An 18573-nucleotide genomic window follows, 5' to 3' on the forward strand; every position below is an offset into this window, starting at 1 on the left:
TTGCTGCTTGCAGTCTGTCACCATGAGGGAGCAGCGCTAAGTGGATGTGACTGCTCTGATTGCACTCCATGGGAAAGCGAGAAGAAATAGCCTACCTCTGATCACCAACGCGTCATATAATGTTTCAGCGGACGCCCCTCCCCCTGTCTCGTTTTTTCCCCTCACTCAACCTCTCCTTTGACTCACAGAGGCGGCTCACCACTGGTGCACGGACCGTGGAGGATAACGGGCAGAAGATGGCTGACTTAGCCGGGGATCGCAAGCCCTCGGCGGCATCGCCAGCGTCACACGGGCCGCTGAAAAGCTGCAAGACATCCGCCGTCTGGCGACTGTAAACAGCTGCCGGTGCCTCTCTCTGTCTCTCTCTCTCTCTCTCTCTCTCTCTCAGCCCCCCCCCCCTTTCCTCTCTCTCTCTTCGTCACCGCAAATATTGACAGAAGTATCACAGAGAAAACATGGCAGAGATGGAAAAAGAAGGCAGACCTCCGGAAAATAAAAGAAGCCGAAAACCAGCTCACCCGGTGAAAAGGGAAATAAATGAAGAGATGAAGGTAAAAAAAAAAAAAAAAAAAGAGAGAGAAGGGGGGATCTGTGCCCAGTTGCATGTGATTACGCGTGGAAACAGAGTGGTTGTGAGGAGCATGCATGTCTGTTGAAGCACTAACCAGGCGTCCTCAGCGCAAATATACGATACACTCAAGTGCAATTGGCTGCATGATAGTCAAACTTTGATTTATGATTTTTTTTTTTTTTACCCAAGTTCTATTGTCATGTATCCACGCTGAATGCCAGCCTCAGCGGCGCAACCATGCCAACATACCGCCTTGCACAATGGATGCGGCACCCATTCACTGCTACTATTCTACGAGTAAGTTTTGAATCACTGAAGAATACGGTGCGTACGGATCCTGTCGCTCCATGTCATCATTTGGCTGTTTGTGTGCCCTGCCTTTTCATGGCTTGCCCAGAGTTAATGGAAAATCCAGTGCGTCAGTGAAGGCGTCAACAGTGCTTCTACTATTACTATTAATACTATAACACTACGGCGCAACGGAGAGCAGCCAATGTGCATAATTAGTATAAATCAATGGGGGGAACACTCGCCTATCCACGATGCTTTTGCGGGTCCGTGTCGTCTGCGTGGGTTTGCCTCAGAGTCGAGGCGTGTGGCTGTTGTGTTTATGTGTGTGTGTGTGTGTGTGTGTGTGTGTGTGTGTGTGTGTGTGTGTGTGTTTTGCCCAGCTGCCCAGAGGCGTGTGATCCAGATGTGCGTCTGTGAGCTTTACGCACTCGACAAGAGCACATTGTCTGCTGTGTTCGGCCTGGTGCACCGATTCAAATCCCGAATAATCACCCACACGTTGTTTCTATTCGTGTTTTCTCTGTGTGCACATTGTGATATTTGAGCTCTGTGCTCCGTGCGGTTCATTGTGGAGAAAAGAAAGTGTTCCTGGCTTGTGTGTGTGTGTGTGTGTGAGAGAGAGAGAGGCAGGCTGTGTGTCCGCTTTGTCTTCATCTCTTCATTGTTTGTACACATTTGGCTGGAGACACATATGCACTCAGATGTGCAGGTGATCACATCGGGGATAAGAGAGGGAAATTGTTGATTTTTTTTTTTGGGTGTCAGAAGGTGGGGAAGAAAGCGAGGCTGCTGGCTTTGAGCATGTCCTGAAACAGCTCCGGAATAAAGCCTTTTTGTGTTTAGACCCATCCAAAATACCAGCCACGCTCATGTGTCACCGCATCTTCTCTGTTACTGTGAAAATAATGTTCATTTTATTCATGTCAATCTAAGGCTTTGTTGGTGAGCTCAGCTGCCTTTGATGCATTTATTATCATTTTAATAATATTGTATGATAGTGTATGATTACTGTATTTTTTTACTGTAGGTATTTACACTAAGTTGCAGCTTGAACAGATGCAAACCTTTTCAGAGTTGCCCTTATTTGCCTGCATTGGAGGTCCAGAGAAAAGATACTTCTTTGAATGACAGATTTTAAACTGCTAGATTTTTTTTTTCTTGATGAAATTTTTAAAATATTTCTGATATATTTCTGAGAAATACATTTAACCCAACCTCCTGCTGTCTGGTCCTGATGACAGGAGGGAGGGATGCAGGGTGGTGGTGGTGGTGGTGGTGGAGGTGGGTGGCAGGCAGGGTCTCTCCGTGGAGAAATTTCCTTATTTCTTATCAGGGGAGCACTTGAGATGGTCTCAGTGGAGCATTTAGAATAGAGGAAATCTTTATGAGCTTCGTAAACTGTTGTCTCACCACATTTCAGCCACAAGTCCAGGTTTTTATTTGCTCATTTATTCCCCCCATTACAACAGATTTATTATCATAAATCTATTTGGACTCACTTTGAAAAAAAAAAAAATAAATCAAATGAAATGTCTCCTCTCATAATTTATCAGATTGACCGCGCAATTATATGATGTCAGCCTTCAGTCAGAGATGATGTTTTATTTGCAGGTTTGTATGTTCTGCTCTGTGATGATAGATGCTTTGACACGGGTCATCCTTCAGGGTTCATGTTTCTTTCCGAGAGCAGCAGACGTGTCAGTTAAACATCTCATTTGAGGGAAGCAGCTTGGTCGTTTGTCATTTCATTTGTAATCAGTCAAATTGTGGATCCGAGTTTTGAACCCGAAGATGTGCCCCGACCAACAAAAAAAGAAAGAAAAAAGAAATCGAATTTGACAAAATAGGCAGATGCGGCGGCGAAAATCAACACTCTCAACTCTCATGACAACTCAGTATCTCCATCAATAACAGGGGAAGCTACTGAATGAAGCAGCAGATGTGGTTAAGGTGTCAAAACACTTTCAAAGGCTAAACAAGTTCGATTGTAGCTCATTACGCAACCTTGGATTTCATCTCCTATTGCACGCACACACATACACTCACGCGTAAGTGGCTGTCTACAAATTTAATTTAGCAAAACACTGATCCGCAGATAGAAACTGGGCAACTAGAAAATAGCTGCAGCCTCTCTTTAAATAGCTTCATTGTTGTTGTGTTGTTATGGGAATCATATTTTAAACGATATGGATGTATTTGATATGATGTAACATGAAGTTACTGCACGGTTATCAGTGTATAAACCAGGACCCAGCGTTATGAGTTGCAGTTAATTAACACTACGACATGGTTGCATGATAATAGCCTCCCCCAGAGCAGAAAATCCACAAAGTGAAGTTTAATGAATTGCTTTTCTGTATAAAACTCTTAGATTCTTCTATTCCAAGTGTTCAAAACAAAAAGACCCAGTTTGTTCTCTCATCTTCAATATTTCAGACCAAAGTCGGAGGGAAAAACACACACACACACACACGCACACACACACATGCACAGAGACACAATGTGCCCTTGTGAAGGATCATACTCCTCTGAAAAACCAAACAGTCTGACAGTGTTTCCTTCATCTGGCTGCTTAATGTGTGCCATGGTAAAATAAGCCCCGGTGAGTAATCAAGCAGAAGGAGGAGTGGGCATGGAGGGGATATGAGAGGCTGGAGAGTGGGGTAAGAAACAGTGGAGAAAGGAATGTATACAGCACTGGGCTGGCTAAGCTGTAAAAACTGTAACCTGAGTGTCTCTGCTGGATCAGATATCAAGGAAAGTAGAGGGAAATGAAAGCAGAGGAGAGGGAGAAGCAGAGGAGGAGAGAGAGAGGGAGCAGGGGAGTGGAAAAGTGGAGAAGGAGGAGGAGGAGGCAAAGGGAAACTTGGCGTGTGGATTCGGGAATGTTATCACGGTGTACAGTGACCTGCTCTGGTTTCTGCCCGCAAGGTATCCAATTCCCACCACCATCATTACCACAAGCCCTACTGGCTATGACTGGGTCTTACTGGAGGGAAACAAGAGGGAAGACTCTGTGGAGAAGCAGGATTTTAAAAGTATTTTAATCATTATCCACTTTTGAAATACATGGCAGAGAAGTGCCAGCTGGTGAACTGTATCTATAAGTATCATGATCAGTAATTATCCTGCAAAACCACCATCTTGTCTTTTAATGTGTTTCTGCTTGTTCTTCTTCTTATATACAGCATAAATAATCATCATATAAGGGGGTCTAACACATAGTTTACAACAAAGGCATCAGCAGAGGAAGAGTGACGGGCAGATGGCACAAACAGTCTTAATTAACAGAGTATGTACATTGAGATGCAAGTTTACACCAAGCTAGTGCAATCCCGCACTGACATATGGGGATGGTTGAAATGTTAGTAACACCTTTCAGCATATTGCAGTACTGTACAATTCAGCAGCACCTGCATTCAAAGTGACCAGAAAGTTGACTCAAAATCTCAGACATAGACATAGGATTTGTTACAATCCTGATCATCATCAGTAATCTTTAAAATGTACCAACTAATGGTCACCCAAAAAAACAAGATAGGATACATACACAAAGATGATGAAGAAAAGTCCTCATAAATAAAGAATAAAAAAGAGGAAATCTAAGATACATTAGAAATAGAAAAAAAAATAAAAAATAAAAGATATCTCATATAAACACGACATGTCATCACCAATATTAGGACAATAATTCATCCATTCATTATTCATCCTGTGCATGGTCGCAGGAATTTTAAAGCAGGAATATGTATTTTTTTTTGCTAAACAGAGGCCACTGTTGCCACGCAATATGGTTTCTTTAGATAAATGCTAAACTGTAGTGTAACAGTAGCACAAGTAAAGAAGAGTCTTCAAGTCAGTAATGTCAGTTATGCAGCATTTTCTATCTAAGGTTAGCTAATATTCATTATAGTAGACCACATGAAGCGGCAGAACTCCCGAGTCTATCAAACAGGGCAATATTGTGTTGTACTTCTTATGAATCCAGCTGTCATTCATAAGAGAGAGTGTGTGTTATTCTTTGTCTTTTTTTTTAAAAGTACCGTCTAATAATGTCTTAGGGCATTTCTTGAGTTTTTGCCACGACAAAATCATCGATCAGCAAACATTCAGGTCCGGCTTCTGTTGCTACTGCTTTGTTGACAAAACAAGACAACTTGTGTAAGGCCTGCCATGACCCTTAAAGGTTGTGGTATTTATTACCACGATACCCACAGTACCAGTGGATGAACCAATATAGTGATATTGCTATTCTCGGAGCCTTATCATCAGTATGGTGAAAGACTAATGCTTACTCTGAGGTAGATGCCAGAGAAAAGAGTACAGTCTCATTGACATCTATCTCCTTTGGGGAAATGATATGCTCAATAAATTTCATAGATTGATATTTTAGCCAGATGTTCTAGGCTGAAATTACAGTGAGAGATGAACAAATCAACAGCAAAGTTACTCCAACATTGTCTTTGTTGTTGGTTTATTCAACAGAGGTTAAGACGACAATATGAGCAAACAACCTTATTACGCAAAGAATGTTATAAGTACATTAGCAGAAAGGTCAGAGATCCTCACACACACAATGTATACCGTGATGAGTCCTCCCCATAGAAAATCATATGAATAACAGCTATTTATACTAGATACAATTTGCTCTCCAAACTCTTGGAGGGTCCTTGTAATAAGTCACAGCTACAAGATAAAACAAGCTGTAAACTGTAGTCATATTTATCAAAGGAATATAGTTAAATGTTCAACAGTGTAATAAATACATTTGTCACCACAGAAGTCACCAAAACATTCAGATTTCTATTTATTCTCTGGGTATTCATATAAAATTTAAAGATAAAAGATAACCCTGTTGTGAACCAGAACATTTTAATCAATGTGAAATTTTGACTTGATGGCGGCAGTACACCGAAGGTCAGGGGGTCAACAAGATAATTAGGAATTGTTCTCGGTAAACATGATTATTTATTCCACCTCTCATGGAAATCTGTCCAGTAGTTGTTAAGATATTGTTCTCTGGGCCAAAGCCTTGCACAGACAGATGGACGGATCAACTGAAGTCGCCATCTCACTGCCAGGAATTTGAGCGAATGTTGCTTTTTTTGAACTTTTCTAACTTGACACATGAGGACTGATCTCTTGGCAGCTTTAAACATAAACTGCACATTCAGTTGACCTCCGTTCTCCATACTCTTAAAAGACTTTGTGACAAATACATGTCATAAAAAGAGATTTTGTCTGTGTCAAACCTGATGAAAAAGGCTATACATCCAGTACAACATATAGACATCTGTAGCTGCCTCTCTCTGTTCCTCCGCATCTCACAAAGAGCCAAAGTTGGTGCCGCCGTTGCTTTGATGAGCCGCCAGCCGGGATTAGATTCCACTCTTAATATTACTCCCACTTTCTCAAAGTAGTAGGGTGACACAGAGGACAGGATGGTAGGAAGGAAAAGGGAGACACAGAGAGATGCTGTGTTTTTGTCTCCGTGATGTGGTTATTTTACAGCTACATCCGTTTTACTCAGGAGTATATTCAGGTTGGGTTGTGCTCCGACTCATTCGTTCAAAAGGAGGATTTTTCTCCTTGAAGATTTTTTATTTCTTCTCAAAGTTTCATCCTTGCAGTTGGGCTAATTGCTGCAATTGTGGATGTATTTGAGCATATTAGAAAACTTCTGGACAGATCTCTGCCTCTAAATATAACTAATAACTATTTTGAGTTATTTTAAGTTGAATGGACTATTTACTGTATCCAGTTCATCTGACCTCCGTGTATTGATCCTTCCCCAATTATTGGCCATTCCTGTTGAAACTTAAGGTGGTGCAAAATGTCATGAAAACGTGTCACAATGGGTGAAAACATGGTTGTCTGTGTGTGTATCGCTGTCAGAAACTAACTTTAGCTCTGCTTAGGAAGTGGTACTAAATCTGACTTCCAGGAACCTTCAGGCAGAGCGAGCACTGCTGTCACATCTGCAAACACAAGCTGTCCTCATTAACAGCCTTCACTGCTTTCACCGCCATTTTAAAAACCTCTATTTCAAAAAAAAAAAAGATGAGATTAGAAACGTTTGGATTAGACTTTAATTACTGTAAATAATCGCTGCAAATCCTTTCATTGTTGGACGCTGACACTGTCTAACCTTGAAGTCCAGAAAGTTACATACGTTCACACATACGCACACATACACGCGTGTACACCGAAGGCGTTTCTCATCGCCACCACATGGTGCTTTGACTTCACCTGTCATTGACTTGCACCGTGCCCTCCACCTTTGTGCCACGTCTACCCATTGACCACGCCACCACAGTGGTATTTCATAACAGACGGATCAATAACTCCTGTCATTCTTCATTAATAATGCCTTTCCAGCATTTAGACCAAGTCCTTCCACTAAGTGTGGCAAATTCACTTCTGCACACAATAGCAGAAACTATATTCTCTGTATGAACAAAGCAAAACTGAGGCAAAACTGATCCTAGAGCAGCGCTACTACTCTGAGATACAAATACAACACATCATGAATTTCTCTCTAAAATGCTTAGAAACAGAGTGAATATGCTGATGAAGCAGGAGAAAATCTGCCTCTGTCACTCCTATCCTGTGCCACGGTGTCTCAAATATGCAAAGAGATACTTCTGCCTCAGTCTAAACAAGTGTGTGTGTGTGTGTTGGTGTGTGCGTGTGGGGGGGCTCATTCCCACTTGTGTCTCTCTTACTATAACTCCACTGTAAGCAATATCCAAACTGCGCTTTGTGTTGCTGCGCTGTTAATTGAATTTGTATCAAGTAATTGAGTCAGTGGACCAACCTGTTGTCGGCAGGCTGTGGACTCAGACAGCCTCCATGCTGTGTCAGCGTGCATGATGAGCCATTCAAGACATTTCTTTAGTGCTGCATAAGGTATTCTATTGTGAAAATACTCCAGAATACACCATACCCACCTCGATTGAGACCTTGTAGTTTTACTTTTTTCCCCCCAAATTAAATTCTGGTTTCAGTTACGGTGACTTTTCCACCCACAGGAAATTACAAATCAATACTTTAGACCTGCCTCCAGCAGTGAGTGAACAATCTCCAGCCACCTAAGTCTGAACTTTTCCTCTCTCTCATCCTCTTGGTATATAAAACATCATAGACCAGCCTGGGTGATAGATCTGAACTTGCTGTGTGCAATGTCCTGAAGCTGCTTCACACCTCGTTTTTCAAACTTGCTTTGTGGACATGTGAAGTTGGCCAGTTCACCTTTAAAGTTCAAATCTGACGTCCCTCTGCGATAGCAAATTATCTTTTACCTTTACTCTGGCATTTTTTTTTGTTTTTTTTGTGAATGAACAGCGGAGGCTGATTTACATCTTTGCTTTAATAAAAATCTTTAGTGGAGGTAAGAAGGAAACATTTGAAAGAGTAGGTGGCATAGTTCAGGTTCACCCTTAAAAATAAAGATTCGAGTGAAGACCTAAACAGCCTCCGTGGTGATGCCATAGGGGAACCTTTAAACCTGTTTAAATAGTATTTGTTCATTCAAGGTGAAATGTATAATAATTTAAATCAAAACAAAACATTTTAAATGCAACATACAACTTAATATATAAATTATTACCACATTGCTAATTTTACTTGCTTAAAAGTAATTGTAGTATATTACTCTTTACATTTAGAAATAGCACCACAGACACAAGTTAAGTTTCAGGTTTATTTGTCATGTGTAAGTTAACACAGGTTCAACTATGCAATGAAATTTGTTGGACAGGAGGAACCAGGTAGCTCAGCATAAGAGCAATAAACAGTGTAACAGCACTACACATTAGAATAAAAACAAGCTAAAGAATGAAATACAATCATATAAAAGGACAATGTAGAAATACAAAATAGAGATACAAAACATGAAATGAACTAAAATTGAATATAAAAAAATAGTCAAAGATTTCGGCATGTAGCAGCCATTAGTTAAAGCCATATGTACATCAGGTGCACAAAGGTGTTCAAGCTATCCCTTTCTTGGTTTTTATCCACACCAGGTCATGTTGCTACAAAGGGACTTAAAGAACCCGTTTATGCATTCAGTAGTCCAACTAACCTTTAAAAACAAAACAGATTATTAAAAAGCACCAAAAATGCTCCAACTACGGAACTTATTTTTTTTTTTTGCACTTGAGTTCCCCAAAGATATTTTTAAGGATTAAAAGGTTCTCCAGAGAACTCAAAGTGCTAGAGTTCACAATCTGAATTTGCTTTTTGTACTCTTCCCCTCAGAACGTAGCGACGCTTTAAAGACAACTTCAGACACACACACTCCTCTTTGCGGATGTGTGGGTGTGTGTGTGTATATATTTTGCTGTTAAATTTAGATCGGCTCCGAGTCAAGAGTCAGATGTGCTGGGTGTTACTGAACCACTCCGACATGATCGCTCCGGCTCTGACATATCGACAGGAGCTGTTTGTAATTGACATTTAACCGCTTGATGAAGTGACTGATGAGTGACGACTGCTGCCATCACGAGATAGACGGAGTCAAGTGGGACTGGCTATAAAATAACAAACTTGTCAGCTTGATCTGGAGCAGGCGCACCAATGACAAGAGAAGGCAGGTCATCTCTGTGGCAACATATTACACTGTACATGGCTGCACGACACCCCCTCACTAGTCTGTAATATGATTCTACAAGCTGTTAATTTACAGGCACCATAGCAGGTCCCATACATAAGACTAAATTAGTAAAGAATTACACTTGACGTGTTTAGAATTACCATTTAGAAATATTTTCAGAAAAGTGTTTATGTGGGAAACATTACTCCTGAACACCGCTGTAAGCTCACAGTTTAGTGACCTGTGACTAATATTTATCACACAGACTAAATAATTATGGCTGATTCATCCTCTGCTGCTGTTGCTGCTGCTGCTGTTTGTTTCCATAAAGAACATTTTCATCTATGTTTTAGAATAAAATCATGATAGTCTAACCATTTACCATAGTTTAAGGTTCAGTGAATTGATACGTCTGGTATATTCCAGGAGGGAGTGGAGGGTGATAATGGACTGTGTGCATTAGCAGGGTTATGTTTTTGTTTTGAGAACAGTGTTTATTCACTGTGTTGCAAGAGGCTGTTATGGAGGAAATATATTTATGTATCACCTTTATTTTTTTGCATGCCTGCACTAACTAGAGAATGATGCCATTTTACTGCCTTGCTTAAACCAACTTGGGTTTTCTGATGGACTGGATTAGTGTGCTGATATACGCTCAATAGTTTATCGACTCATTACCAAAAAATTAACTAGTTAAATGCTGAAAAACCTTGTACAGGATTAATTCGACATTTTGATAATTACTTTGCAGTGTGGCCACTTTGATTGACAGGACGGTGCTGTTACAGGTGGCTTGTTTGAGCAGCCAGGCATCATTCAGCCTGCCTCGGGTGATCCACATCTTTGCTGATTTTAAGATTACCCGAGAGACGGGAGAAGGTGCCAAGATGGCGGCAGCCAGAGCAACCACACTCTGAGTTTCACATAGGGCTCTTCAAAAAAAAAACTTATGGGTGACATCACGGATACGACGTCCATTCTTTATACTAGTATAATAGTATATAAAACACATGTGACAGAAGAGCCTACGACTTAGCCTCTTTGCAGCCTTATTCATGGATACTAGTCACTACTTTAGAGGGACTTCTTAGTTTACCTTTGGACAGAACCAGCATGCATGCTCTCTTTATGCTAAGGTACGTTAATCACCTGTTGGTTTAACTTAATATTTACATTAGAGATATGAGGGGTTTTGAGTGGAGTGAGTGGTATTGATCATCTAACTCTCTGCCAGAAAGCAACCAGTAAGTAAGTGCATTTCCCAAAATTCTGCACTATTCCTTCAATAATCAGCAGCCCAACATTAAAGCTGCTGAAGTGGAAACAAAAACGAAAACTGTTCTGTATGTTAATATTTTTGAACATTCTGTCCTTTAAGTTGAATTCTTTTGGGGGTTAGGACTAACTGAGAATCATAGCTATGACATAAAAATCAGTTAATAAAAACAAATAGAATATCTCTGTTCTCACGAAACAACAGTAACAGGCATGTCTTAATCTTTTGTATGTTGTTGTTGGATTGCTCAGCCTCAGGCTCCACATTATCAGTGGTCCCACTGGTCCATTTAACCCCTGAGCCATTTGTGGACGCAGAGACAACATTTTCAACCAATCGGATAAGAGGAAGGAGGAGGGAGCTTTTAAAATGTCTGTAAAATAATCCAAAATTCAAATGTGTCGAACTCTTATCTCTGCTGTCACTGTTTTTACTGTGGTTTCTATTTAACTGCATTGTGATAAGTTCCCTATGCTTGTTAGTGTGCTGTGATAGGGTTCTTATCGGAGGCTTTATTACACTCTGCTAACATCCTCCTGTTTTATTGTGCTGTGATTGGGGCCATTAGTCTGTCTGGATGCACACGGTGCAGCATTTGCACAGAGTTGGCCCCAATTAGCTTGACCTGTACTTATGAAGAAGAGGAAAAACCTACAATGCGTTTTTCTCAGGGCACTGCTTTCAATTTTTTTTTTTTCACTGTCATTGCAATATGTCTGCCTAATTAGTTGAAGAAATGTGGTATTGTGGACAAATCTAAGGAGCTAGCCTTAAAGTCAAGGTCTCAGGAGAAGCACAGCAGATGCAACAAAGTAAGAGATTCTTGCATTTGTTTGTAAAATGACTTCAAATCCCATTTATCTTCCTCTTGCTTTCCAAATGTTAAGATGTTTGCTTGGGTAACATTTATATTTCATGTGATAGTGCATTTCAGAGGGTACTAGCCTTTAATTTGCTACTACATTACTGTTCATCACTTCTGTAGGAGCGGTATGAAGACCTTTGTCTTGCGTCTGACCAGACAACTGTTTGTGTTGCAGAGTTTTGCAGAGAACACCATGAACGAGCTGCTGGGCTGGTACGGCTACGACAAGGTGGAGCTGAGAGACTCTGACAACCTGGAGATAGGGGAGACGCCACAGCACATCTCTGTCCTCAAAGGTATCTAACATACTGTACACAATGTTTTTGCATTTTTTGCCTGACTGACCCAGCAGTCAGCATACTCAGTCGCCTCATTATCCACCATGAGATCATGTGCTGCATGAAAAGACAATGAAATTAGGGGAAATATTAAGTGCTTGTGAATAGATCATGAAGCGTAGCTAATGCAGTGTGTTAAACATGACTTTGACACCTCTTTAATCGTGTTAAAGGCCCTTAATAAAATATTTCTGAAACAGCTTATGTAATGGGATCCTACATAAACACACTATATCTGCCACAGTCTTTAGATTATTACAGGTTTTTGTAATTGTTTTTCCACATTGGTTTAAAGTGGGCAAGGCTCAGTTGTATAATTGTGATGCCACATATTTCCATCAGCAAATTTAAATTAAAATGTGACGGCAGATCGGCCGTTTGCTTCTGTCAGTCCTTGCCTACATACTTTACATTAGCATTTATTTGGGCAAAGCCTAATATTCAATCTCCTTTTAGCTCTGTTTTGCTCTCCACCAACTGAATCTGTAATATCTGAATCCTCTATGTTTACCAGCTAGTCTACCATTTGTGTGAATAAACTAAAAAGTAACCATAATCGTGATGCTAACACACTCCTCAGAGCTCAGGGGAACTGTTGTCATGATTTTGTGGGGTTGTCACAAAGAGTGACTCCTTTCAGGTTACACCTGTTCATTAGATCCACTGCTGATAGAAGAATATTGAGATTTAACCTTCACTGTTGCTTATTTTGTCACTTTAGGGCTCAGAAAGCAGCTTCACCACTTGTACAGTAAAAAAATATTCTTTATGACAGATTGTAGGCATATTGGGATCTTACATTATGACAGGAGTTGCAGTAAGTGCCACAGCATCTCATCAGCTGTTCAGTAACATTATATTTTGCTCCATTCCTCTTGTCTAGAAAACTTGTTGCCAAAAATCCCACCTTCAACAGAGAGCGGCGAAGGCTCTCCGGATCGAGCCAACAGCTCCCAGTCTTTGCCAGCCTCCAGGAACGGAGTCACAGAGCCCTCTACAACACCATCCACATCCACGCCCAGCACCAAGGAACATGGCAACCTGCCCATCATAGTCCCTATGATCCCCCCGCCACTCATCAAGCCCCCTGCAGGTAGGGAGCATGACACCTTGTTTGGAAAGACACATGCAGTAGCTGATTAAAAAAGTAGTTTAGGCTTTGGTTGTCAAAAAAGCACTTTAATATAATGACTGCCAGCATAGAACAATATCAGAATATATACTCAAATGGACCTCCTGAGCCAGTACATAAAGTTTCAACTGTTTTACGCTTGCTTATTTGTGTGTTTTGAACAATGCTACATTTTACATTTCCAAAAAGATCAAGGTCATTTTCAGCCCATCGCAGATTACTGATGTATTCAGCCAAACGTCCAGCCACAAACATTTCGGTCAGTCAGAACACCCAACTGGCATAGATTTCATCCACAGCTGTTCTCCGGACAGATAACATCCTACTGAAAGTAATAAACCTACTTGCTGATTCTCCAGCACTTAGCAGGAGATTGAATTTTTATGCAACATGAAAACTTTGTGTCTTTGCGATGGCCTGAAAGTCTCCAAACCAGGCAGGGATAGGCGACTAATGAGCTAGCTACCTGCTGTACACCTTGTTTTCCTCCACCTGCCCAAGTGTCAATATAACCCCGTCAACTCTCTGAGGAAATGTCCGCGTTCCTCGGCCAGACAGAGGGCTTCATTATCCCTTACGTCTGCTGTGGCACAGGAGGTTGGTACGCCCCGGCGGAGGTAGCGAGCCGCCTTGGCATCACCCAAGAGGAGTCCCCATTGGCCCTGCCTAGGCGGGGAAACAGATGGTCTTAAAGCCCAGCACCAACCCACCACCCGGCCGACACCCCCTTCAACTCACCCACCCCCCCCCGACACCCCATCCCCACCCTCACACATATGCTGAATTATTCATGCGCCCCGCAAAATCCGACAAAGGACTTTCTGAGGTGCAGGTACCTCGGATGATGGTGACATTTAGTATGGAGGCTGCATAATTATTGACAGGGGTTTTTTTTTGTGTTTTTTTTACCCCTGCATGCAGATGTGAGTGTTTTTTGAGACGGGCTTGTTACGAGGTGCCAGCATGTGGGATGGCAAGAAAAAAAAAACTCGATCTCAAGATGTCTCTTTGTATAAAAATATTTAAAGATTGTGAAAGATGTTGTGATTTCATGTTGGCCTTCGATTCCTGTTTATTACGCTGTGGTTCATACATTATTCCAAGCGATGAACAAACCCTGATCCACCCACCCAGTCAGCTTCGAATGAAACTGTGTCTTGTTTTTCTGTTAGCACTGCAGTGGGCAGCCGTCCAGATAGACTGAAAAAGGCAGAGAGACTATAGAAATGAGATAGAGTGGAGAGAAGAGGAAAGACATAAAATATGCATGTTGGGTCCAGTGTGCTATCTTTAGGGCCCCGGGGAGTTATTCCCTTAATTGTGACTTAGTTTGTACTTAAATTCTGATGGCCCTGTAGATCCATTAAGCTCAACAAGAGGTGAAAAGCCTGGCCAGCTTTTGATAAGGAGGTGAACAGGGGTGAAAGACTAATGGGCCTGGGTTTTTTTCACCCTCACACCCGCGTAGTCATAATGTGATAATTGGAAGATACTGGAGGGAATCTCGGAGGATCTCTCTCATTGCAACAGCGATGGCACTAAAAGCCCGCAGCTCATCACCAGCAGTCATAGTTTGCCACAGAAGAGGCATTTCACTGTCACAGAGGCTCTGTTAAAATAATTTGTTGCCCACACTGACCGAGAGGGATGTGCTGAGGTCAGCTGTAGATTTACTCAGAAATTTGTTAGGGCTAACTATAAATCACAAGAGACAGAAGAGATCTGGATATATTGTCTTTTTGACCCATGAAGTTACAATAATGCTTCAGAACGTCCTCTCTTTGTCTTTGTGACGAGAACTTAACCCTATATAGGTCGTGTATTCAGCTTTAACTGTGAAACTGTGACACTTGCATATATCAGCTGCAAACAGTAAAATATTTAAACATAACTGCCTGAACACTGCCTGCAAAAATGCCCATACACCTACAAACATAAATACCAAACTACACAAGCTGCTATTGGCAATATTATTATTTGTCATTTTAATTCTTTATACTTTTATTTGACATATATACATTTTAACTTTCCACTGTCAAGAAAGTGAACCCAAATGCAGACGTGAAGGTAAGTAAACAAATGGTAACTTTAATAACTTTCTCTAGAGGCAGATGAACAGAAAGAAGGACAAAGACTGAACAAAGCAGGACTGAGGAAAAGACACAGACATCATGTGAAACCAAAGGACAGAGGGGAGTGGTCCAATAGTAAAAAAAAATGACCTCCTATGTCCTTTCCGAAATACTTTTTCTTGACCTTGATGGAACGCTTCATGAGTTCAAGGACAGATGTGAAGGAGAATTCATGAGGACACCCAGTGTGCTCAGGGAATTCGACTGCTCTTACGGCTACGTGATTATGTGACTACTGCTCAAGAACTGTCAGACTTTATTGATCCCACACCCGGGAAATATACAAGATAAATAAATATACTAAATAAATAAGTTGGGGCGCCCTGGTGGCTGAACTGGTAGACTGGTAGAGTCTGCCACCCCATGTGAAAAGGCTGAATCCTCCTTCACACCGGCCTGTGGTCCTTTGCTGTGTATCATTCCCACTCTCTCTGCCTGCTTTCCTGTCTGTCCGCTCTCACAAGTTGAAAGCCGTCCAGAATTACCAGTCAACCCAAAGTGAGTTCTTTCATACACTCTCAATACGTCCTCTGTAGCCTGGTTACCACCGCTAGCTCCCCCATCTTGTTAGGAAGAGATCTTATGTTCCCCATAATAACAGATAACATGATACTTATTGTTTCACTTATTTATATTTCTGTGTGGACCCCACGAAGCCTAGAGGAAGTGCAAGCAAACGTGTATCCAAATAAAGAATAATTATCACGTCACCATTTATTAATTATTTACGTCTTTTTCTTCACATGACCAGTGAACACAATAAGTGTCTACAATCACCTTGCAATTCATTTTATCATTAACATCCTGCAGTCCTAACCTTTGCCACATGACAAGGACTCAATGTCCATTTTATGTGCAGTCTGTCTACGATCTAAATATTTGTTTGTTCACTGTGTCTGTCCTTGTGGGCCACTGGAAAAAAAATTGTATATGTATTTATTTATTTCTGGTTCTTTCCCCTCATGTTTTTTAATTGTCTGCTTCTCTCTGCCCTCAAAGTGCCCTCAGCGTGAAAAATTTGAGAATAAAAGAAGAAAAACAAAATTTTACTGCGGTCTCATATAAGTATTGGTGTTTGTGTGTTGCGGTGGTAGATGGATGGGTAGAGTTTCCTTCCGATCAGGTCACTCCAGGGTTGTGTAACTTGTCAGTCGGGCTAAAGTCGTACAGACTCTGACTGTTTTTTAGAATTGTATTGTTCTATGGGACAAACCTCACCCGTCTGACATTTATGTTGGCTTACATAAACTATGAGAATTATGTAAAAAGTCTCTGTGAGCCTGGTGTGGTAAATACACTCACACAAGATGCACAGCGGCAGACAGACTGCACCTTCTGACAGAGCCTTCTGTGTGAACATCCAGCACCACCATAGAGTATATCCTTGTGTCCACTTCAGGTTCCTTAATACCCACAGAGCACAGCCGCAAATAGGCATCCTCCCATGTCCCTGGCTCATCCAGTTCTGCTGCATTTACCCATGGCAGGGCTTCATTATAAACCCTACAGTGGTTTTGTGGCTTGAATCTTGAGCGGATTTAACCAGCCCAGCAGCTGGGCTGAATCAGCGGAGTTAATGCCTTTTGGTCCTTGTGTTTAATACAGCTAGTCATTGGATGCTTGTTCATATTCTCTGCCATAGACATACACTTAAAATATAGCATGTCACTCTTGCTTAAGGGTCTTTTGTAATCAGAATCACACTCGCTTTCATCAGAACATTTAAGACGTGTACCACATGGCCAATATTGGTTATAACATAAGACGCTATGAGTGTTTTAGTTATTTCCAGCTCTTAAAGCAACATTACATAGAAATCGTTGGGTTTTTGTGATTTAATGGCCTAAGTTTCAGAGTGTAATACCACTGTGATAAATATGAACAGTTATAGATGCGTATTTGTTCTGATTACATTACTTATGATCAAAAACTAGTGAGTTTACAACTTTGCTCACAGCCAAACATCAAGCAAGTGACATAGCAGTCAGTTAATATTAGTTACTAGTTAACAGTGAGAAGCCCAGCTTGGTCTTTAATTTCACGAAGCTCTTGCCAACGACTAAAAGTCAGTCCCAGGTTTAGTTTTGATTAGCAGCTTCTTGCTTGGTCACTCTCTCCTTTTCTCTTCTTGGCTTCCTCCATCAACATCCTGTTCTTCTCCTCTGCCATTGTGTCCAGGAGGAGCCAGTTACATTGCCCACTTGTCCAGCTCCAGTTCTGGAATGACACCGGCTTCACTCACCATGAGCGTTCCCCCGTGCCCCTGGCCTGAAAACCTCCTCTTCCTGGTGGTCCAAAAATGCCTGTGTTACAAAAACTAACCCTCCCCTGGTGGTTTGAGCTCACAATCTGGGCAGGCCGACTAACAAACTGAGCAAACAATAGCTAACAACAGCTACAGTTGCAGCTTCACAGGGCTTTACTTCACTGTCCATCAGGAAACTCAAATTAGTGGAAGAGTTGGTCAAGTGTGACTTTGTACTGTAAAGCGTAACATACAGTAGTTCTTGCAGGTGATCACAGCAAGAGAGAGGACAGAGGCATCATTCACCTGATTATATGTCAGTGTAACATCAAAATGATTTTAAAAGTTACACAATGTTGCTTTAATGATTATGTGACACTATACTGGAACAAAAGGGAATCAGAAAATAATCTGTGTTTAAAAAGAAATCATGTAGTACAGTATAGTTGTTTGTTTTCATTGAATTACACACTGAATTTTAGCTCTACCCTACCTCACTTTCACTGTTGGTTGTTTCTTCCCAGATGAAGATACGTCCAATGTGCAGATCATGTGCGCCTGGTGCCAGAAGGTTGGCGTCAAACGCTATTCTCTGAGCATGGGGAGTGAACTGAAGAGCTTCTGCAGTGAGAAATGCTTCGCTGCCTGCCGCAGAGCCTATTTTAAGAGAAACAAGGTAAGATTTCTTCCTTATCATCAGCTGGACATTTTGATATAACATCTTTTAGAAACTTTTCAGATACAATATGTTACAAATCCCCTGGCAACTACATGTCATCATCATCAGTGAGTCCCAGAGGAGAATACAAAATAGAAAATTCATAAAGCAAGCATTAAAAAAATTATATAGGTGACATGTATACCTGTAAAAGTAAAATTTATTGTTACCATGTGGTGAACCATCATTGAAAATAACACAAGTTAGACTTGATGCTATTGTCATAGTGTTCATCAGGTGAAAAATATCTGCAAAGAAATGGTTTAACCGTTTGGGAAATACACTTATTTGCCTTAATTTGAATAGTTAAAGGAAAATATTGATATCATCATCAGGTTTGTGTGTTAAATAGGCAGCTTGAGTAAGGAGGTGATTATCAGGTCAGCATAAAAACTGATTGTGGGGAAAC

General features: G+C 41.2%; 1 protein-coding gene across 4 annotated transcripts in view; it reads left to right on the plus strand.

Moving 5' to 3' along the window:
• sobpa (sine oculis binding protein homolog (Drosophila) a) overlaps positions 1-18573 on the plus strand; it is a 43917-nt gene continuing 25344 nt past the window's right edge. For 3 of the 4 annotated variants that reach the window (XM_019271651.2, XM_019271664.2, XM_019271670.2), the window contains exons 1-4: positions 1-551; positions 11775-11895; positions 12821-13030; positions 17971-18122. In XM_019271651.2, the coding sequence (XP_019127196.1) occupies positions 456-551; positions 11775-11895; positions 12821-13030; positions 17971-18122 (579 nt within the window). In that variant the 5' untranslated portion in view covers positions 1-455. The remainder of the gene's footprint in view (positions 552-11774; positions 11896-12820; positions 13031-17970; positions 18123-18573) is intronic. The other variant, XM_019271659.2, reaches the window with a different exon arrangement.

The sequence above is a fragment of the Larimichthys crocea genome, chromosome XXIV (assembly GCF_000972845.2).
Source record: "Larimichthys crocea isolate SSNF chromosome XXIV, L_crocea_2.0, whole genome shotgun sequence".
Lineage (NCBI taxonomy): Eukaryota > Metazoa > Chordata > Actinopteri > Sciaenidae > Larimichthys > Larimichthys crocea.